The sequence below is a fragment of the Callithrix jacchus genome, chromosome 12 (assembly GCF_049354715.1).
Source record: "Callithrix jacchus isolate 240 chromosome 12, calJac240_pri, whole genome shotgun sequence".
Taxonomy (NCBI): Eukaryota; Metazoa; Chordata; class Mammalia; order Primates; family Cebidae; genus Callithrix; species Callithrix jacchus.
In genome coordinates, this window is record NC_133513.1 from 46,035,093 (window position 1) to 46,058,399 (window position 23,307).

The window sequence follows — 23,307 nt, forward strand, 5'->3', positions numbered from 1 at the left end:
TTTAATAATAGTTGCAAAAATAAAATAAAATACTTAGGAATAGACTTAACCAAGGAAGTGAAAGACCTCTACATGGACCTTTGATGGTAAGCCTTTGGTTTTGACTTACTAAATTACTAGGTGTAATTATTTTCTAATTTTTGTTGTTAACCTACTATGTAACTCCTTCCACTTCTTGTTAAAGATATTAAAATTTCACACTCTTTATTCATGCTGACTGCAGTTAGATTTGTTTCTTTTTTGTTCACTACCTTAAATAATACCTATAAACAGTAAACCATTAGGAGTGTTTTTGGTGTAATTAAGTTTAGTAAGACTTATTTTCCAAATTATAACTGAATTAATTTATTAAATACTTGTTGAAGTTTTTGATTTACTCAAAATTCTGTGCTCAGCAGCTGGAGGTAGAAAGAGTAAGAGCCCTCCCTTATTCTTATGGAAAGGCATACTTTTTCATGAGGGAAATACTCGGCAAGAATTAGTATCTTGTAACCAATGGTGAAATTAATTAGTGTATAAAAAAACAAAAACAAAACTTTTTTTGTGTGTGGTTGCTGGCAGAAAGATCCAAGAAGGTAGATGGAATCAAGCTTGCTGAAACAAGGAGAGAGAAAAACAGTCTTCTAGGCAGAGAGCAAGGGTATAGCAGGAAAATGCCTAGGTGCAGGTCAGATGATTTATAGAATGAAATCAATCAACTTTTGAAATGAATAGCAAATATTCTCTGAGAGTTTCATTTGAGTCATGTCATGGCAGTCTTATTTAAACATGAAGTGAAAGTTAAATTTTTTAAGTTGTTATCTGTTTTCAGGGTGTGAGAGAATATTTCAGTGATAATCTTTTTATCCTCCACATAAGAAAATAGGACTAGAGAAACCTATGGCTTCCTCACTTGGTAGTGGCCTAGCAACCCTGGCAAACAGAATCTCTGAATGTGAAACACCTGTTTTGTCACCATATTGCCTGAAATAATACATGTAGGATTAGTAAGTTTGTAAATACATTAGTCTTGTATTCATTGCAATAAATTTCTCTTGTACCAGTATTATTTAATACAATACATTTTATTGTGATAAATCAATAGAAATTCTCAGCTGCTTTATATCATGGTAGAAAAAAACAAATTGTATTTTAAACTTTTGTCATTATCTGTAAAGAAAATTCATAAACTCCTTGTTAGGTTTCATGATAGGTAGCATATTAAGAGCAGCGTTTTCTAACCCATATCTCAATATCACCTCTGGAAGTTAAGAGCCTCCACTGGTTTTTCTATACAGTGCACATGATATCACACTCAGGCAGTTCATGAAGTGTAAGAAATATCTTAGTGCTTTGTCATTGGACATTTTAACTGAGAAAAAAGAAACACACTTTGATAAGTTTACCTTATTTTTTCCTTTCTCTGTAGATATATATGGATCATTTTTCTTTGAAATTCAGTTCATGCTCGACAATTTTTCTTGAAGACAGCACAGCCAGCTGCCCTGATTTTGAAACGACACTACACTAGTGAGTACAACTATACTGCCAAGGGACAGATTAAAATTATTTCAGCCATTTGATTGTCCTCTTCAATCAGTTTAAGAAATTGGAGTCAACTCTATGTTGATACCAGATTCTAAATATTAAGTATCAATTCCTCTTTTCATCTTCTACATCATGGTGGAAGGAAAAATCTCTTAGCAAATAAGCAATTTCAGCAAAAGTGTTGCTATTTATTTGATGCCTTTATGCCTTAAAAGAATATTGAATGCAGTGAGAAGTATAGGTTGTCTTTATTGATTGTTTTTTGTGAAAAATTAGTTTTTCAATGCGTTGAAGGCCACAGTCAATGTGTACTACTTTGGACATTAGTCTTAAAAGAAGGAACAGCTTTTTTTCCTCTGGCACCGCAGTGTATCTGCATTTGAATTTCTCTCATCGTGCATGAGCACCTCATCGGCCACAAAGATGCACTTTGAGAGCACTCTTAGTTGAAGTTTATTTTTTAAAAGGAACAACCACCAACACCATAACCACAGGGGCTGTCCATGGTACATTATTATCATCTCCTTGGTTATGAGTGTTGATTTTCAGAGCACAGTTTGCAAAGTGCTAATTTAGAATATTAATGTCCTTACATTTAAGTTTCCTTTTCATTCTAGAAATATAACTATCTTATTAATTTTGTTTTGAATGCACTAGCCTTTTTAGCAAATTCAATCTTCAGTAACTTTTACTTTAATTAAAAATGGCAGGTTTACACTCATAATGTCACTTTCCTCCCTCCCTCATAACAATAGTTGAGATGAAATTGTGTGTCAGTACAAATTGGAATCAAATTATGTCTTAGGTGCTGAGCTTTGGGACCTATTGAGTAATCACTAAATGTCTGTAGTCAGCCAAGTTTCTTCACTCTTTTTTCTTTTTCTTCTTTTTTTTTTTTTTTTTTTTTGAGACAGAGTTTTCCTCTTGTCTTATTGCCCAGACTGGAGGTCAATGGCACCGTCTTGACTCACCACAACCTCCACCTCCCAGGTTCAAGCAATTCTGCCTCAGCCTCCCAAGTAGCTAAGATTACAATCATGCACCACCACACCCAGCTGATTTTTTTTTTTTTTTTTTTGGAGAGTTGAGCTTTCTTTGTGTTAGGCTGGTGTTGAACTCTCAATCTCAGGTGATCTGCCCACCTCTGCCTCCAAAAGTGCCGGGATTACAGGCCTGAGCCACCACACCTGGCTGTCTCTCTTAAATCTTTGAGCATAAAAACAAACTACTTTGGCTAAAGTCCCTGGCTGCTTTTGAATTCAAGCGATTTTTATGTTTTAGCATAGCATGCCAAAGTAGCTTTGAAGATAGTCTTGTTCAAACAAATTTCATGCTTTTTTCCTCATTCTTCTAATTTTTAGAAGTCTACTTTCAAAAGTAAAGTAAGTTTTAATTTGCCATCAGCAAGTTTGAGATATGATCATTTGGTGTATTCACTCTTGGTGAAATAGAGATTTATTGAGCAAATTAATAGGGCAAATTGGCTTCAGGAAAAGATTTTGAAAAATGTTCATCACAAGTTAGTAGTGCACTGTTATCAGTGGGATAGGTGGAACTCATTGGGATCACTTTTGCAAAGTTTGTCTTCAAAATACATGTCTGCAAATAAATACATGTATCCTCCAATCTCCACTTTCCCTCTTCCTCCAGGCACTGAGAAGCCTTTTAGGAAAACATAGCATCTTTATGTGAAGAAAAGCATTCCAGAAGATTCTGATTTTCATCCCAACTCAATCATTTGAAATTTTGCTGCACATTGAAATCACCTGGGAAACTTTTACCAACAACCCTGATGGCCAAAGTTATATCCAATGCTAATTATTGAAAATGAGGCAGTTATTAAAGCTTCTCAGGTGATTTTAATGTGCAGCAAAATGTAGAGCCACTGCCTAATTTGAGTTTAGGACAAGAAACTGCTCCTATTTGTTGGGACCTTGGGCAAGTCAGTTTTAAGATTTATTTTCCTGACCTGTAAAATGAGTGTTGGATTAAATGTCTTGTAAGGTCATTGGTTCTTTCCAGCATATAACTTCAAATTCTGTGATTTTAAAATTTTTTTCAGACATTAAAACTACTTAACGCACTATAGACGTATCCTTCTGAAGTGCTAATGTTACAGGCTTTTTTAAAAGTGCTGATATTTTATTGACCTATTATTAAAATTGAGATTTGCCTTCCCTCAGTTATTTTGAACCTCATTGTAGATGCTGAGGGAAAATGGAAGCTCATAACTTATGTAAGAGAACCTCTTGTTTTCTGAAACAGAGCATCAGTGCGTAACTTAGGAATACAGTTACATATATCTGAAGAGTTGTGTGTGTTCATAAATATTTCAGTTAAACTAACTGAAGATACCTGCCATTGATATTACACTGTATCATGCTACACTACCTTGTTAGCACTGCTTATTTTAGGATTGCTGTACCTATCATTGATGTCATGTGAGCTTATGTTTACTGATATATTTTCTAATAATTATGCAAAAGCAATTTGAAATAATTTTGTTATAAAGCACTTTCACTATGTTATGCATGTTTTGGGAAATAATTTTTAAAATGGGTGGGTAGGAGATAGTGAACTAAACTAAAATTCAGGGCCTAACATCTTAAAAAAGAAATCACTACTGTGTGGCTGAAATTTAAACGTATGTACACATAGATATAAATTGCATGAGTCAGGGTGTGGTGACTCAAGCTGTAATCCCAGCACTTTGGGAGGCTGAGGCAGGCAGATCACTTGAGGCCAGGAGTTTGAGATCAACCTGACCATCATGGCAAAACCCCATCCCTACTAAAAATACAAAAATTAGCCGGGCATAATGGCACCAATCTGTAGTCTCAGGTAATTGGGAGGCTGAGGCATGAGAATTGCTTGAACTCGGCAGGAGGAGGTTGTGGTGAGCCAAGGTTGCTCTGGGCAACAGAGCAAGACTCTGGGTCACACAATAAATAAATACATAAAATAAATTGCATGTGATGAAAGGTTTTGTGGGTAGAAGAACATATAACAGGGAAATATGTTATTATTTATAAATTATAATCATCAACAGAAACATGTTTTCTAACAGGGTATTGTATTGCCTTGCATTTTTATTCTCATATTTTTGCTAAAACCCAAGAAATGAAAACAAAGTGCCTTTATGATACTTTTCAGAACTACAAGGTTTTAATTTCAGGGCTGCTAGGAGAGTTTCCACCACACCCTTGTAAAAAAAAATGTCTTCAGACCTAACAATTGATAATATCTATTGTTATATTGAATGTTTTTCCTTCCACAGTGTCGCCTTGGAGTTGTATTTTCTTATCAAGGAAAGGTGAGCTTTTTAAAAACTGTCTTGTTATTCTGGCTAATTACTTTGCAAGCTATGAAGCTCTTTAGGTCACAGCTCTGGATATCGAGAGCTGTATCGGGCCTACTAAAATATCCAAGCAAATTATTTGTGTTTTCTTTGGTCCGTAACACTTTTAATTCTTAAATGATTGGGAATCTCAAAGAGTATGTATTTATATTGATGATATTGATATTTACTGTCATAGAACTATAAAATTGATACTTTTTTCAAAATCTATTTTTAGTTTAGATTTCACAGCCTTACCACTGTTAATATCTTGATCTAGATAACGCTTTGTCACAAGGACTGTCCTGTGCATTGCAGAAAGTTTAGCGGCACTGGTGGCCTATACCAAGTAGATGTCAGTAGTAACCCATGACCCAGGTTGTGACCGTAGAAAATACTTCTTGAGAACAATATTGTTAACATAGATTTTTAAATGAGAAAATAGATTTTCTACAACAAAAAGTAGAGTAAAAAGTATGTCATGTATTTATATTATTGAAAACCCCGAATGTCACACTTAATAGAAGACAGCTGGATTCTCTAGGTCTTTCTTTGCAATTTGCCTTAAGAAGCAATAAGATGGCCAGGTGTGGTGGGAGGCACCTGCAATCCCAGCACTTTGGGGAGGCCAAGGCAGGCAGATTTATTTGAGGTCAGAAGGATAGACCAGCCTGACCATTATGGTGAAACCCATCTCTACTAAAAATACAAAAACAGCTGGGCATGATAGTGCATGTTGGTAGTCAAAGGAGGGAAGCAATGACATGACCTAATCTCATGCAGATATGTAGTTGGTAAAAGGTTCATTGTTAAAGCTTTGAGACCACTGTGGGTATTTAATAATAAGTGAAAACTTGGCAAGTGCTACTTTTTAAAATCATTTCTCACTAATCTGTCTTGCATGGTAAATGGATCTTTTCCTCCATACTTGCATTTATACTATCATGCGTTATTTGGAATATATTGGTTTATGTTTTATTGTGTCAAAAATCACTTTTAACCACCAATATTATTTTAAAAGTCTTTAAGTGTTGAAAAGCTGTCAAGCCTACAGTAGAAGGAGCGAGATTTTCAAAGTCCACAAGAAAGCTTAATTTGTCATTGGGAACACATGTTCATTTATTTTTGATAATGGTAGTTGTCCTTTATTTTTAGACTGAGTCTCACTTTGTCACTTGGCTGTAGTACATTGCCATGTTCTCAGCTCAAGCAATTCTCTCACCTCAGACTCCTGTGTAGCTTGGACCACAGAGGTGTGGCACCACATCTGGCTAATTTTTGTGTATTTTTGGTAGAGACAGTTTTACCATGCTTTCCAGGCTTCTCTCGAACTTTTGAAGGAACTCAAGCCATCTGCCTGCTTTGGTCTCCCAAAGGGTTTGGATTTTAGAGGTGTGAACCATTGCACCGGCACAGTAGTACTTTTAAAAATGATGATCTGTGAAAAAAGTGATTGTTCCGCTCACAATTAAATCATGAATTTTTCTTAAACACAACCATACTGCAGTCAGCAGAAGCGCTTCTTCTTAGCTTTGTACTGATTCAGAATATTGAAGAGACATGTTAAGATTTAGTAACACCATTAATTTTTACCACCTCAACAAAGACATTCTTTAGACTGCTTTTTAATTGTAAGGGACAATAAAGAACAGAATTACTATCAATGTAATTGGTACCACTGCCTTGATTTAGGCTGAGAAACCAGCAGTTTTATCCACTTTTGCTTTTATACAGTTGTGGCGGGTGTTTATGAAAAAGTAGTCAGTGTCTTTGTATTACTTTCTTAATTAAAAAAAATTTGTATCAACTTTCTGAGGTTAAATTAGTATGATTATCAAAACAGTGTCCAGCAGACACGGTGGTTTAGGCCTATAATCTTGGCACTTTGAGAGGCCAAGCAGATGGATCACCTGTGGTCAGGAGTTCAACACCAGCCTTGCCAGCATGGTGAAACCCCATTTTTACTAAAAATACAAAAGTTGGCTGAATGTGGTGGTAGGCACCGTAATCCCAGCTACTCGGGAGGCTGAGGCAGGAGAATAACCTGAACCTGGGAGACGGAGGTCCCAGTGAGCCAAGATCCCACCATTGCACTTCAGCCTGGGCAACAAGAGTGAAACTCCATCTCAGAAAAACAAAAACAAACAAAAAGAAAAAAACAGTGTTGACCTCTTAGGCTTTCTCAGAAAGGGTCTTCGGGATCCCCAGAGGTCCACAGAGCACATTTGGAGAACCACTGGTCTATCACACAGGCACAATGCATTAGTTTTACAAAGTTTAAAGTTAATCAAAGACTAGCCTCTTTTAAAATAAAAGGGCAGATGAGTTCTTAATCTAAACAACAGAAAATAAATAAATTCATCATGAAAGTATACTACAGAGGACTAAAAAGAAAGGAGCCTAGGAAATCGGAATCACGTTTACATTTATGAAAGTCCTAAAGACTTTATTGCCCATGACTACTGCTTTGTAAAACATTCTTGTGTTTCAGTGTGTGGTTAAGAAGAGAGAAAATATGTTTGGTGTATTGCCATTGCCTGTTCGGGAGAGTCGATACCTATAGGCAGTTTTGACTAGTTATTATGGAAAAGACTTCACAGTGCAGGATATGATGTGCTGAGGAAGAGGTCAGGAAACATTCTGCAGGGTGGGATCCAGGAGAAGAATTTGTAAAAACTATTTGCTTTGGTGAAGTAAACACCAAAGCATATAGGAGGCATTGTTATATTAAACAGGTATTATGCTAAGATATTATCAGTTTCTGAAGTAATGCACATTCTTATTTTATAGAAAAGGAAATATATCTCTCACAATATTTGATGAACGTGTATACCCATTGGAAGTAAGTGGCACTTTTATTGAGGTTGTATTTTTATCATAGACTTGTATTTCTTTCATGCTGATGTCAAAGCTGTCTTTAAATTTTCCCCATTTCGTGTTGCATTTAGTCCTGTTAGGTGTAAAAAGAATGTGTTAGAATAAGAACTGATCTGTAGCTCTGTTTAGTGAGTGAACTAGTCTGAGTAAATCTATCAAAATAACAGAAAATGTATCTTTTAAAAGACAGTTATTAGTAGCATCAAGCAATATGAGTATATGTAAATACTTTTAACACAGAAGCATGACATTTATGAAGAGTTAATTTAAATTTATATCAACCTACATGTTATAAAAAATTTAAAATGAACTTCCTCAAGTACCTAATTAGCCACATGTGGCTAGTGACTATTGTATTTAACAGCATAGGCTTAGAGCCTCATGGTTACAGGAAACTTTATTTTCTCAAAGTTTATTGCAGATAATGACATGCCATCAGTAAGGCATTAAAGCCTAAGGGTAGCTTACATTTGGATAAAATTATGTGGGGCAAAGAGTAAAAAAGAACAAAAAATTTTCTGCCCTTTAGCTCATGATTTTTAAGTGAATGTTGATGAGTATTACTATGGTATTTTAAGATCCCACTGTTCATATTGTGAAAACTGAAAGATATCTCACCAATTAAAATTATTATAAATGGTACATGGGCACAAATGTGAACACTGCTGTCTTAAGAGCACTTCAGGTTTTCTCTTCAATGGATACTTACATTGCATCCTTTCTTCTTTCAGGACGAAATGGAAAAATACATCAGGTGTGATCCTTCACAGACAATGATTTACGAATTTATACATTCCCTGTTTTATGTAAAAATTCTAAATGTTGCTGATGTCATCAAAAGTAGGGTAAGATATTTCCTATTTATAAAGCATCTTTAGAAATTGGTCTTGTAAAGACCAATTGGCCTGGCCAATGAGGTTAAACTCTGTCTCACCCAACAATACAAAAGTTAGCCACTCATGGTAGCATGCTCCTGTGGTCCCAGCCATTTGGGAGACTAAGGCAGGAGAATTGCTTGAACTCAGGAGGCAGAGTGCAGTGATCCAAGATTAAGCCAGTGTACTTCAGCCTAGGCAACAGAGCAGGTCTCTATTTCCAAAAAAAATTTAAAAATTGATCTTGTAAACAGGGTAGTATGTTCCTGATTTTAAGTGAAAGTAGGTTTCTGAAATTATCTCAGAATTTTAAGAGAAACTTAGACAAGAAATACACACATTAGAGTTGAATCATCATTATGGCTTAAATGTTGCCTTGGGTTTCTCATTACAGAACAATTGCTATTAAAGGCATCAGGAGGGATTTCTGATTTATCCCCCCACACTTCAGTGCACACATGCACATGCAGTGTGCTCACATCCACGGCATGTGGAGGGCTTGGAATGAAGAGAAGTAACAAGACCATCTAGTTCATGGGCAGGAATGTTTGCCATTGTAGGTCTAAGCTGAGTCCCAGGGTGTATCCCCAGGCATTTCTCATGTATGTTGTGATTGAGAGCTTGTGCCCTCGGTTCATTGTTCCTTGGATGTGTTAATCTACCCCGGTGGGCAGAGTAGGTAGCAGAAATATTTGGGCTATGATTGTGATATGGCCCCTTACTTAACCTGATGAAACAAAGTCTCTGTAGAACATAAGAATAAAAGGCATCTTTCTGGTCAAAACCAGAAGTATTCTGCTTTTTCATAAGAGTTCTTATCATAGCACTTAAACTGAGCTAAATCAAAGGCCAGTGTTCTGTTTTGCAGGTGTACATCCAAAGACTTATACAGTGTGCTCCTATGTACATTCGTCCAACCACCTGGAGGAGGATTATCCTCGGAGCCTTTCTTCTTGTCATCAAGGTTGGGAGCAATGTGGCCGTGTGCAATGAGGACTTATGCATGCGCTTTGAGAAAACTACAGTTGACGATCTGTGAGTTTGTATGGTTTTTGTGAACTTTCTAACCATTTTTGGATACTTTATTTGCTCCCATAAACTTAAACACTTTGAAAAATACTTTTAAAGGTTACATTATGCAGATAATAAAAATGGGCTTAAATACTACTCTTTCTTTCTCCCCAGTTTTAGAAGAATAGTTCGTATTTTTCACTATTCATTGGTAGGTCTTGGTAAATTGCCATTGTAATAATCTCGTAAATGGAAAAGTATTCTTCTGGTGAATGTTTTTGGCAAATACCTTACCAGTGTACAATGAGAAACATAATAGTACAGTCAATTTTCTTACGGCTTTTACAAGCTGTCTGCAAGTTCTAGTCTCTTTGTGAGGAGCGCACATCTGGTCTTTGAAATAATTGTTTGCCCATTGACAGGTCTGGGGCCTCTGCATTGTGAAGTATAGCTTCACCCTTAGCCATACATTGTGTATTTGCGTTTGCCGGTATTCTCCCACTTTTCTCTAAAGATCCGTTTTATAGAAACCTTGAGATACGGAATAGCCACAGTTCCCTTTGCCCCTGTCCTTTCCCGATTAGGAGCATTGCATCATTGGGCTGAGGAGTTAGAAGTTCTAGTGTTCCCCTCAGGCAGTCTGAGAAACATTGCTGGGGCATCACCCAATGCTCACCACACTCAGGAGGTTCCCAGGACATTAATGCAACCACAGCAGCACTTGGAGGGCCCCAAGTTATCTGTGAGAATGCAAGACATCTTGCTAAATCATGGGGTTGCTCATAGATGGCAACATGACACTGAAACAGGAGCTTCATGGGTCTTTCATTCTGGCCTCATGGCTGCTGTAAAGGGAAGGGTCTTGGAGCTGGTTGGTAGGGTGCACCAGGGAGGCATTTCCAGCACAGGCTCTCACAGTGTTTGCTAGACAGCAAGAATGGCTTTGTGGGTGACACTTAGGAAAATCTGAAGGAACACCTCTTGATGACATAGAAGCATGTGAAGATGAAGATCCTCAGGCTGTGGCAAGAGGTTTTAGTTTTTCAGTTTGTTTGTTTCTTTGTTTTTACGTTTGCCTATTACTCCAGATAAGACTGTGATTCAGGATGTATGCAGTCACAAATAGAAGTCTCGGCCAATTGTGCTCCCCACAGGAATAACAACTTTAGCAACTATCTAAATTAAAAAGCACCTCCATAAGAACTGAAAATTATTTAAATGTTCATGATGTGACTGAACAGCGTAGAAAAGACCATCTTGAATTGTTGATGCCACCACTGTGAACCTGTGGCAAGGAGAGAGGCTACATGCTTGAGGAAGGGAGAGTACAGCAGCTGTGGGACTTTGCCTGAACTCAGTGCTGCCTTGTCATAGCAGAAAGCAAAACAAAGCTGAATTCACCCAAAGAAAAAACATTTAGACTAGCCCCAACCATAGGGGAATTATTCATCCCCATGGTTGGAACTTGAGTGATGAAAGCCTGGCTGCCATGGGATAAAATAGTCTGGGGTCCTTAATAAACCTGAAAGACTGTTTAGGTCACAAGAACTGCAACTCCTAGTGCCATCTGGACAGACCTAATGCTGTCCCAGAGGTCATGGCCACAGGGGTGCTTGTATCACGTTTCTCCCAGCTTTAGGCAGCTTAGCACAGAGAGACAGACTTCATTTGTGTGAAAGTAAGTGAAGAAGCGAGTCTGTGTCAATTAATCTAGAGAATTCCTTCAGGTCTGATCTCAGACCACCAATGTGGAACCTCCACAATTTTGCAAAAACCAATGACATTCTTCACAGAAATAGAAGTAAAAAAAAATGAATCCTAAAACATACAGGCAACTACAAAAGACTGAGGATATCCAAAGTCAACCTGAGCATAAACAGACAAACCTGGGGGAATTACATTATCTAATTTCAAGTTACCCTCTACACCTGTAGTAACCAGAACAGCATGGCACTGTGATTAAAAACAGGCACGTAGCCCAGTGAAACAGAATAGAAACCCAGAAACCAATTCATACATCTGCAATGAACTCATTCTCTATGAAGGGGCCAAGCACATGCAATGGGTTAATGACAGTCTGTCGGTAAGGGGTGCTGGGAAAACTGGATATCCACATGCAGAAGAATGAAACCAGGCCTCTATTTCATACCTTATACAAACATCAAATCAAAATGGATTAAAGATGTAAATCTAAGTTGGGCAGGGTGGCTCACATTTGTAATCCCAGCATTTTGGGAGACCAAGATGGGAGAATGGCTTGAGCTCAGGAGTTCAAGACTATCTGGGAAATGCAGTATCTCTGTCTTTTAAAAAACTAAAAATAGATTTAAATCTAAGACCTCAAATACAAAACTAAAATAAAACATTGGGAAAACTCTCCACAATATTGTACTGGGCAAATATTTCTTGCATAATGTTTTATAAACACAGGCAACCAAAGGAAAAATGGGCAAATTAGGTCACATCAAGTTAAAAAGCTTCTGCGCAACAAAGGAAACAGTGAACAAAGTGAACTGACAACCCACAGAATGGGGGAAGGTATTTGAAAACTATCTGACAAGGGATTAATTACCAGAATACTTAAGGAGCTCAAATAAATCCATAGAAAAAAACTCTGATTTTTAAAATGCGCAAAATACCTGAATAGACATTTCTGAAAAGAGGACACTTTAGGCAGGCTTGGTGGCATGTGCCTGTAGTTTCAGCTGTTGAGGAGACTTAGGTGTGAAAATTACCTGAGCCTGGGAGATCAAGGCTGCAGTGAGCTGTGGTTCTGCCACTGCACTCCAACCTGATTGACAAAGTGAGACGTGTTTGAAAACTTAAGAAAGGCATACCAATGGCAAACAGGTATATGAAAAGATACTGAACATCAATATCATTGATGTTCGGAGAAATGTGAATCAAAATTACAATGAGAGATCATCTCACCGTACTTAAAATGGCTCTTATTGTAAAAGAAGGCAATAAAAAATGCTGGTGAGGATATAGAGCAAAGGTAACCCTTGTACACTGTCAGTGGGAATGTAATTTAAATACAGTCACTATGGAGAACAGTGTGGAGGTCCTCAGAACTAAAAATAGAGCCACCATATAATCCAGGAATCTCACTGCTGGGATAAACCCCAAAGAAGGGAAATCAGTATATCAGAGAGATACCTGCACTCTCATGTATGTTGCAGCATTATTCACAGGAGCCAAGATTTGGAAGCATTCTGAGCATTCATCAGCAGATGAGTGGCTAAAGAAAATGGTTCATATACACGATGGAGCACTCTTCACCCACAAAGGAGAATGAGATCCTGTTATCTGCAACAACATGGATGGAAATGTTAAGTGAACTAAGCCAGACACAAAAAGACAAAATTCACCTATTCTCACTGATTTGTGGGAACTAAAAATTAAAACAATTTAACTCATGAAGATATAGAGTAGGAGAATTGTTTGCAGCTGCTGATAAAGTAGTATGGAGGATGAGAGGAGTGAGGGGTGATGGTTAATAGGTGCACACATTTGGTTGGAAAGAATAAATATCTAGTATTTGAAAGCATAACAGGGTTACAACAGTCAAGAATTATTTAATTGTACATTTTAGAGTAACTAAAAGAGTATAATTGAATTATTTGTAAAAAATAAGAATAAAAGGACACATGCTTGAAGTGCGATTAATTTTCCATTTACCCTGCTATGATTATGACACATTATAGGCCTGTATTAAATAATTTTATATGCCCCATAAATATGTACACCTACAATGTACTTCAAAAGAAATTTTTAAAGGCTTTCATTCAGAATTAACACAGTGTATATTTACAATTGAAATGAGGCTTCTTGTAACCAAGAAGAGATTAGTAATGGCTGGTTGCTGTTCAAATGGCTGCTAAGTTACCAGTTTGCCAATAGTATAAACTGAGTTATCATGGTGATATTGCTAGTAGCCATTTTTATAAAGGATTTAACAGAAAATGAATGTCATTTGAAAGTTGTAGAAGCTAAAGTTCTCTTAATCACTACTGTCTTCAATTTGTAAACTGGTTTCTTTGTGTGAGTGAGTGTGTGTGTGTGTGTGAGAGAGAGAGAGAGGGAGAAAGGGAGGGAGATGAAGTTTTGCTTTTGCTGCCTAGGCAACAATGTGCAATGGGGGGATCTTGGTTCACTGAAACCTTTGCCTTCTGGGTTCAAGCAGTTCTCCTGCCTCAGCCTCCTGAGTAGCTGGGATTACAGGCATGTGCCACGACACCCAGCTAATTTTCTATTTTTAATAGAGATGGGGTGTTACATAATATTCAGGAGCCTGGAGAGACCAATGGGTGAAACAGGAGGATTTTATTGAAGTGGCCACCAGCTCAGCAGATTTGCATCCCCAGGCTGAGAGCCTAACAAAGACAGGGCTTGATTTGTTATACAGCCAGGATGACATAGCAACTAACAGGTTTACAGAAGCCAGAGAAAGAACAGTTAACTTGTGACATGTCTTGTGATGTATGTTATGTTTGAAAATCGCATTTTGAGAAACACATTGCACATTCTTTGGTGTTCTATTACCCTGTGACCTTGCAGCTGGACTGCAAGAAAAACAGGAGTCCTGAGATGCCTGGGAACTTTGCTGAGAAAGTAGGGAGAGTAGATAAGGTAGATTTGATAGGGAGTTAGTTAATTTCAAGCAGAGCTGGGGGTTAGGTTTTATATTGAACAGAATGAGTAAACTTTTATTATGTAGCAATTACAGGCTACTACTGTTATTAATTTCTTCACGGGTTTCTCCATGTTGTTTCTCCATGGGTCACGCTGGTCTCGAACTCCTGGTCTCAGATGATCCACCCATCTTAGCCTCCCAAAGTGCTGGCATTATAGGCATGAGCCACTGCCCAGCTTGTAAACTGGTTTCTTGAAGGTAGCAAAATTTGTAATGAGAAACACTTAGCTCCGCTATAGTGGCAGTTAAATTGATCTCAAGACCTGCAGCTAATCTGGCGGGGCTCTAGCTCTAGTTCCAAGGTCAGAGAATACACAGAGAAATGTGCAGGTGTCCATCACTCCAGAGACAGTGATGACAGAGGCCAGCCCCAAGATGACCGGTTCTACATGTGCCATTTGTGAACGCAGAAGCATCGGGAGCTATGCTCTGAAGAGGAGCTATGCTCATGATCTTTGGAGATTGAAAAACATTACAACAAAGTGTTTAATGCACATTTATCTTGTCCCTCTACTGTTGATTGTTTATAATGGTCTCTTTTTGACTGTAAATTGAACCTTTTAAAAATTAGTGTCTATCAGGTTTTTCTTCAAACTTTTCAACATCTGTTAGTCTTGTTAGGATATTTTCTTCAGAAACATCACTATCTATCAGGGAATTTCAAATTAAAACCACAATGTAATATCACCTTACTCCTGTAAGAATGGGCCATAATTAAAAAATCAAAAAATCATCTATGCTGGTACGGATTTGGTCAAAGGGAACACTTACACTGCTGATGGGAATGTAAGCTAGTACAAGCACTGTGGAAACAGTACTGCCATCAATCCAGCGATCTCACACTGGGTATATACCCAAAGGAAAAGAAGTCATATGAAAAAGACAAATGCACGTGCATGTTGATAGCAGCACAGTTTACAATTGTAAAAATGTGGAACCAGCATCAATGCCCATCAATTAATCGGCAAAGAAAATGTCGAATATACATACCATGGAATAATGCTGAGCCATAAAACAGAATGAAATAATGGCCTTTACAGCAACCTGGTTGGAGCTGGAGGTCGTTATTCCAAGTGAAGTAACTCAGGAATGGAAAACCAAATATGTATTCTCCATGAGAATCCAAAGTCATAAAATGATACAGTGGCCTTTGGGGACTAGAGGGGGAAGGTTGGGATGGGGTGATGGGTAAAATTACATTTTGAGGCCGGGCGCAGTGTCTCAAGCCTGTAATGCCAGCACTTTTGGAGGCCGATGCAGGTGGATCACAAGATCGAAAGATCAAGACCATCCTGGTCAACATGGTGAAACCCCGTCTCTACTAAAAATACAAAAAATTAGCTGGGCATGGTGGCACGTGCCTATAATTTCAGCTACTCAGGAGGCTGAGGCAGGAGAATTGCCTGAACCCAGGATGCAGAGGTTACGGTGAGCCGAGATTGCGCCATTGCACTCCAGCCTGGGTAACAAGAGCGAAACTCCATCTCAAAAAAAAAAAAAAAGATTACACATCGGGTACACTGCTCAAGTGGTAGGTAAACCAGAAGCTCTGATGTTACTCCTAATGAAATTATCCATGAAACCAAAACCACCTGTTTCTCAAAAACGATTGAAATAAAATTTTAAAACATTATTGATAAACATATATATAGACATAGACACACACATATACATTTAAGTTAAACTGAGCAGCTTCTTGTTCGAAAATTTGTTGTGCTAGTAAAGGGTATGCGATTCAGCTATTGAAAAACAACAGGCCGGGCATGGTGGCTCAAGCCTATAATCCCAGCACTTTGGGAGACCGAGGCGGGTGGATCACGAGGTCAAGAGATCGAGACCATCCTGATCAACATGGTGAAACCTTGTCTCTACTAAAAATACAAAAAAATTAGCTGGGCATGGTGGCGCGTGCCTGTAATTTCAGCTACTCTGGATGCTGAGGCAGGAGAATTGCTTGAACCCAGGAGGTGGAGGTTGCGGTGAGCCGAGATCGCGCCATTGCACTCCAGCCTGGGTAACAAGAGCAAAACTCGGTCTCAAAAAAAAAAAATTAAAAGTAAAAGTAAATAAATAATTAAAAACAAAAACTGCCGGGCGCAGTGGCCCATGCCTGTAATCCCAACACTTTGGGAGGCCGAGGCAGGTGGATCATGAGGTCAAGAGATCGAGACCATCCTGGTCAACATGGTGAAACCCCGTCTCTACTAAAAAAATACAAAAAATTAACTGGGCATGGTGGCATGTGCCTGTAAACCTAGCTACTCAGGAGGCTGAGGCAGGAGAATTGCCTGAACCCGGGAGGTGAAGGTTGTGGTCAGCCGAGATCACGCCATTGCACTCCAGCCTGGGTAACAAGTGAAACTCCATCTCAAAAAAAGAAAAAAACACTAAGGAGATACATATTCTGTAGGGATAATTGTTGTCTTCAATAACTATTAGTAAACACGATCATTCTATGAAATACTATATTTTACACAGTTAAAATGTGTTTATGGAAATACACAAAAGAGATTATGAAGTGCATATGTTCCTATAGTAAATTAAGTCCTGGTCAGCTGATTATTCATATCTGACTGACATTCCCATCATAGCCTTGTGGTTATTTGAATAGGAAATTTATGTTGGAAGTAGTTTCAGCTGGGTTTTCAGTGAAACCAGTGAGAAAACCTCATGTCTGCTTATATCCTAACTGCTTTCCATACCGGAGAACTTCAAGCATTTGTTGACTTAGCCGGTGGATAAAACATTGAAACATTAAAAGCAAGAAACCAAGTGTGCTGTTGAGATATTGTTTTATGCAGTTAAGTCTTCACAGTGATTACTATGAGAGTGATAAGATTACTCCTGTTTTGTATTTATTTAAACATTTGACCAAGTGCTGGATACAGTGGTTCATGTCTGTAATACCAGCACTTTGTGAGGCCAAGGTAGGAGTATCCACTTGATCACAGGAGTTTAACACCAGCCTGGGCAAAAAGTGAGACCCTGTTTCTACAAAAGGAATTTTTAAAAATTGCCCAGTTAAGTGGCACGAGCCTGTAGTTCCAAGCCTTGAAAGGCTTAGGTGCGTGGGTTACTTGAGCCTCGGAGGTTGAGTCTGTTGTGAGCTAGGATCATGTCACTGCACTTTAGCCTGGGTGACCCTGTCTCAGAAAAAGAAAAACAACCTTTGGCCAGGACAGGTGAATAATTATGCTGCAGAGGGCTGCTTCGAGCCTGTTCCCCTCTCAGTGCATTCAACTCAACCCCACATTCTGTTGTGGCCAGGGGTGACAGATGCTGAGCACCTTGAGGTTTCATTTCTAACTTAACTCAGGAGAAACAGTGTGTAAGGCCGGCACCCTACCAGAAGGCATCTCATAAAATGAATTTAGTTTAGTCAAGATGTCTCTCTCTGATCTTTCTACCATTGGAAGTGTAAAGAGTATTCCTGCTCCATAATAGTGACAGCTAATAAATGGCATTCATCATTTCTGTCATCTGATCACTATTGTGGTGTCTTGGGTGTGACCATGAAGTCTGAGTTGTGCAATAGAATGCTCAAGAATGATCCCGAGTCAGCTGCACAAGTACAGAGGAGGCCGTCGCCTTTCTCTTCATTCCAATCTTGGGGTGCTGGATTCAGAATGGACTGCAAGCAGCTGTGCCCTGTTTGGACATTAGCGTAGGAACCCACCTCCATGTGTTTCAAAACAGAATTTGGAGCCATTCTAGTAGCTCAGTGTGATATTTTTAAAGAACTGAGAAGTGTTTTGTTAACTGACTTAATGAAAACAACTGCTATTAAATGCGTATATTGTTTAAAAAGTATCTACAAAATTGTAACCTCAATGTTTTCTTGCAAAACAAGTGGAAGTAATACAGAGAACTTTTCAAATGAAGAATCACTGAGAAACAAAATAGAAGTAGGGTAACATGTACTTATATATCTTTTTAAAGATTATACAAGAATGAATTTGCCTCAGGCTTTTCAATTTATGAACATGAGTAGGATTTCCCTCTAGGGAAAGTTTTCACATCAATGTTGAAGAAAAACTAAACTTTTCTGTATTTGGTAATCTACCAGGGTTCCAATCCAATGTTCTTTCTTATATTTATAAGGTCTGTCTCCAGTGTGTATTATCATGGGTCTTGGAGCAAATATCATGTAAATGAAGGCATTTCTACATTGTATACATTCATAGGTTTTATTTCAGAAATGAGTTCTTATTTCTTGTGGAACTGGAACAAGTGAAGACCTTACCACGTGTTTCTATTTATAAGGAATTTTTCATTGAATACTTTCATGTTTTCAGAGAAGTAAAAAAGCTGAAGCCTTTACCATGTTTCTTAAGTTTATGTCATCTTTCTCCATGTTAAATGGGAATATGTCTAGGAACATAGGGAAAATCAAGTTTATTAACATTTTTTACATTCATGTTTCATTTGGGGTACAGGTTTGTTTTCTGAGTTTTCAAAGGGAATTGGGAAAGTTGCACTCTTTCTTGTATTACTTCACTAGATTGGGTTCTGTCCAGTGTGTGTTATTTCATGAATTCTAATAAACTAGAGCACATGATAGCCTTACCACATTTCTTACATGAGAATAATGTTTTTGAAGATAGCCCAGTGAACTAACATGGTCCTGTGTTTGTTCTGTTGTGTTTCTCCTTCCCCAGGAATAAGTTGGAAATGTACTTCTTGAGGCTAATTGGTTATGATACTAACATTTCTAAAAGCGTTTATACCAGATTCTACTTCCGTCTTCGTGACTTTATAGTCAGCCATGGCCTGAGTTTGCCTACTTACCTTCTTGACAGAAAAAGAGCATGGGATCTGCAGGTAAGGCTATGAAGTAACTAAGTGGGTTTTGAGTCAAACACCAGTGCCAACATTTATGACTAGGTCATATGAAGTAGTGATTAGAAAAATGGAAAGCTTCAAAATTAACATACTGAAGAGCGTATTAACCTTTTGGCATTCTATTTCCTGTATCTCTTATGGTTTTTCTAAGGATTCACATTTTTGGAAAATTATAGATGTTATCTCTTTTGTGGCCATAATTCAGAATGTTTTAATCAAATTTATTCTTAATGAACTTGAATGTTTTGAACCTTTGCCCCTGCAAATAATATACAGAAATGATTTCTTGCCATTGTATTTCTAATGATGTCTACATACCACAATGCACTTACCACTCTTGACTACTTTTTGTTACTTGGTTTGCAAATTTCTGTCATTTTCTACTGTGTATACCACAGTGCACAGTCCCGTGGGCGTGTTAGACAAACCATTAGTGCCTAAGCCAAGAGACATGCACTTAGACAGTATGAGGCGTACGTGTCTCAAGTACTGGCTGCAGGAAGTACATGGGATTTTACTGGAAATGATCACTTTTATGGAACAAAGTAATATTTATGGTTTGTTACTTTTGGTAAGTACACAGCAAAATTACTCACAGCTGACAAGCATCAACATTTAAAATAGGCATGTTCTGTGGCATGGTGGAAGTATTTTAAAATAATACAATTTTCTACCATAAGCATAAATGTAGTGCCTTTTGATGCCTAATCATTAGACTTTGTTGACATTTCAATACAATCTAGCACATGCCTGCCCGGTTACAATTTTCTGTGAGTATATAATAACTTATAGATTGGGTAGAATGTGAATAGATTAATAAACTAACTTTTTGCAAAAGTGTGCTTTCGTTATTTTTAAGGCACAAGTGCACAGGTAACAGATAATACTGTTAGAAGCCTGTCACAATACAGTGACATTCTGGGGAGCCCAATTTTTAAGTAACTTAATAAAGCAAGCTCCCCTTTGCTCCCGCAATCTAATTCTAGCCCTGAAAGGAGATGACTTAAGTAAGCTGCCAGAAGGGGGCGTGTAAACCTCAGCCAAAGTAGCTGTAGCTGAACTAGCTAAAGGAGTCTGCATGTGTGGCTTCCCATCAATGGTGATTGTTAAAAGGATGGAACCCTTTTTTAAATTGAACCTCTTTTCTATTTGACATTCTTAGGCTTTATCAAGGATGGAACAATACGAAGTGTTCTATACTGGCATGACCAGGTCTGTGAGCGTTGATGACGTAACTACTCTTCAGCGCACCAGGGCCATCCTCTCCTGAAGGAAGAAATGAGGGGTCTTGTAACATCTGAACCCCTCACCAAAAAAGACAGGAAAATACCACCTCTCCTGCTAAATAACTAGAAAAGTTTGTATTTTCAAAAGAAGAAATACCTCAATTCAAGTTAACTCAAAGACAACTAAGATTGTCCTTTATAATAAGGAATGGGACCTTGTCAGGGCAACAACACAGTCTTCACCCTTCTGTCCCTCTTAATGTAAACAGTTATAGGAACCACTTTAAAGTGAAGGCTCCTTCTGCCCACTCACAGATACTTGCTTAGTGTGTCGGCTGATAGCTGTGAATGGTGTCAGGCTTTTTTTGTTTTGTTTTCAGATGAGTCTCTGTTGCCAGGCTAGGGGGCAGTGGTGTGATCCCAGCTCAATGCAATTTCCACCTCCTGGGTCCGAGCCATTCTCCTGCCTGAGCCTCCCTCCTTAATTAAATGTTTTATTTTAAGTAGCTGGGATTACAGGGGCACCCGGCCTGTGTAAGGCTTTTAAAACAATGATTTAAATTTTTTAGATTTTAAAAGATAACTTTTTTGTTTTTTAAAAATATTTTTTCTTTCCCCCCAAATTGCAGTATTGGTATTCAGACATGTCAAAGGAGTTCATGAATAGCACAGTCTTTTCTTCCTGAGGGTCCTCCTTTTCAGGTGTCCCAGCCTGCTCGCAGCAGCCATAGATAGGGCCTTTATACTGAGAGAAGCTACAGAGCGCTGGAAAGCTGGGAATACACAGACAGACATGATCAGAGTTGAGAATAGGAGGCAGGTTGTGATGTCCTCTGTGAGGGAATAATTATTATTGTCCTGGGGCTGTTTCTAGATATCGTCAAATAAATTCAGATGTAGGTAAGATGTGACTTTATTCTAAAGGAGTATTACAATGGGGAAATCACCAAGCATCAGATCTGCAAGCATCTCATAAAATGCAGATAAGGGCTGTGTTTTTTATGGAGGAGCAAACAAGATTAGAAGGAAGGTGGGAGGAAGAGTGGAGAGTGGCAAAATCAGATTCAAGCTCAGGGAATGTTTCAGCCAGAAGTCAGCCTGTTCTTAGGAGGGGCATAAACGGGGTTTGTATGTTGGCTCGGACTGAAGGCAGAGCACAGTCCGGGAGCTGGGGAAAGGAGAGAAACTTAAGCAAAGTTGTGATGGAATTCCTGGAACCCAGGAGGCAAAGGTTGCAGTGAGCCGAGATTGCACCAATGCAGTCCAGCGTGAAAGAGTGAGACTCTGTCTTATAAGTAAATAAATAAATATTTTAAATAAAGTCTGGTTTTAACCAATTATAGTTTCTATTTGTGTAATTTTGTTAATATAAAAGACCCACCTCTGGAAAGACTATTAGGATTTTCTTCTTACTCATATCCAACTAAATTATACCACCCCATTTTCTAAAAAAAAACAAAAACAAAAAAAACCCATGAAGTTTCCATTAACTGATCTTAATATCAGTTTATATAGATGATTCACAACGTGCTTAGACTTTCTGTCTTGCCTAAATATTCTCTTTCTTGAACAACTTGGTCATTTTATTTTAGGTAAAAAAATTTACCACACAAGATTTCTTCTTATATAAAATTGCTTTTTTTCACCTTTATCAAAAATACTTTATATCTTTAACTTTCTTCCCTTATTTCCTGGTTCCTGTTACCTCATTTTATAAATAACTTTTATAAAAGCTTTGAACTAGACAAAGATATTGACCTCCTAATAAGAACATTTAAAAAATGTTTTTCTACATTTTTTGAGTTGGAAATTACCCAGCTACTTAATATCTGTTAATAACCTTAGATACCAAATCAGATGACAAGTCTGTTTACAACCATTTATTCCATTACATTTACAAGATTAATATTTTATCTAGATGATGAAAACTGTGATAGTCATTATTTAAAGTAAAATCCCTGTTAACCATTTTTGTAGCTGTGAATTTTAGGTGTTTAATTTTCTTTTCTTTTTTTGTTTGTTTGAGACAGTTTTGCTTTTATTGCCCAGGCTGGAGTGCTGTGGTGCAATCTGGGCTCACTGCCACCTCCACCTCCTGGGTTCAAGTGATTCTCTTGCCTCAGCCTCCCAAGTAGCTGGGACTACATGTGCCCGCCACCACACAGGCTAATTTTCTTTGTATTTTTAGTAGATACAGGGTTTCACCACGTTGACCAGGCTGGTCTCGAACTTCTGCCATCAGGTGATCGGCATCCCCCGGCCTCCTGAAGTACTCCCAAATTAGAGGCATGAGGCACCGTGCCCACCCTATTTAAGTAATTTTCTTATGGTTAAATATAAGGGTATTTTACCAATGACTCAGAATATAGATGTTTTCATTAAACCAAATTATTCCACGTCTTTTTTATCAAAAATTACACAAGCAAAGATCATTCTGTCTTGGGCGGGGTTGTATAGTTCTATAACCCTTGTAACAAATCTTCATCGTATTCTGCAGGAATAAGCATGAAATCACGTGATCAACAAAGGCAAACAACAATGCTGGACATTTTCACAGCATTTCTAATACTTTCTCAATAATTCGAAAGCCAGCTTATTTATAAAAGTTTTTACTAGGCCGAGGAGGGTGGATCAGGAGGTCAAGAGATCGAGACCATCCTGGTCAACAAGGTGAAACCCCGTCTCTACTAAAAATACAAAAATTAGCTGGGCACAGTAGTGCGCGCCTGTGGTCCCAGCTACTCGGGAGGCTGAGGCAGGAGAATTGCCTCAACCCAGGAAGCGGAGGTTGTGGTGAGCCAAGATGGTGCTACTACACTCCAGCCTGGGTGACGGTGAGAATCCGTCTCCAAAAAAAAAAAAAGTATGTTCATTAGGAAATTCATGAAAACGACCACAATATTAAAGGATTGGTTC

The 23,307-nt window shown here is 38.2% G+C and overlaps 2 protein-coding genes across 5 annotated transcripts in view; one reads left to right on the plus strand and one right to left on the minus strand.

Moving 5' to 3' along the window:
* The first annotated feature begins 3,282 nt into the window (after positions 1–3,282).
* On the plus strand, positions 3,283–21,728 carry LOC144578651 (cyclin-Y-like protein 2). Its single transcript, XM_078345434.1, has 6 exons — positions 3,283–4,840; positions 7,655–7,706; positions 8,473–8,586; positions 9,485–9,651; positions 18,982–19,144; positions 20,328–21,728. The coding sequence occupies exons 1-6, from the start codon at positions 4,743–4,745 to the stop codon at positions 20,433–20,435; spliced, it is 702 nt and encodes a 233-aa protein (XP_078201560.1). The 5' UTR covers positions 3,283–4,742; the 3' UTR covers positions 20,436–21,728.
* The window catches only part of LOC100412850 (wings apart-like protein homolog), a 63,471-nt gene continuing 47,838 nt past the window's right edge, over positions 7,675–23,307 (minus strand). For 2 of the 4 annotated variants that reach the window (XM_078345432.1, XM_078345431.1), the window contains exon 14: positions 9,647–12,936. In XM_078345432.1, the coding sequence (XP_078201558.1) occupies position 12,936 (1 nt within the window). In that variant the 3' untranslated portion in view covers positions 9,647–12,935. Of the gene's footprint in view, positions 7,815–9,646; positions 12,937–19,967; positions 22,883–23,307 lie in introns of those variants that run through there. The other 2 variants (XR_013524861.1, XM_078345433.1) reach the window with 2 other exon arrangements.

Excerpts from the sequence above, each read along its gene's own strand:
- LOC144578651 (XM_078345434.1), top strand. The coding sequence starts at position 4,743 with ATGTCTTCAGACCTAACAATTGATAATATCTATTGTTATATTGAATGT. Across the intron at positions 4,841-7,654 it reads TATTTTCTTATCAAGGAAAG|AAAAGGAAATATATCTCTCA; the intron begins GTGAGCTTTTTA and ends CTTATTTTATAG. Across the intron at positions 7,707-8,472 it reads AACGTGTATACCCATTGGAA|GACGAAATGGAAAAATACAT; the intron begins GTAAGTGGCACT and ends TTCTTCTTTCAG.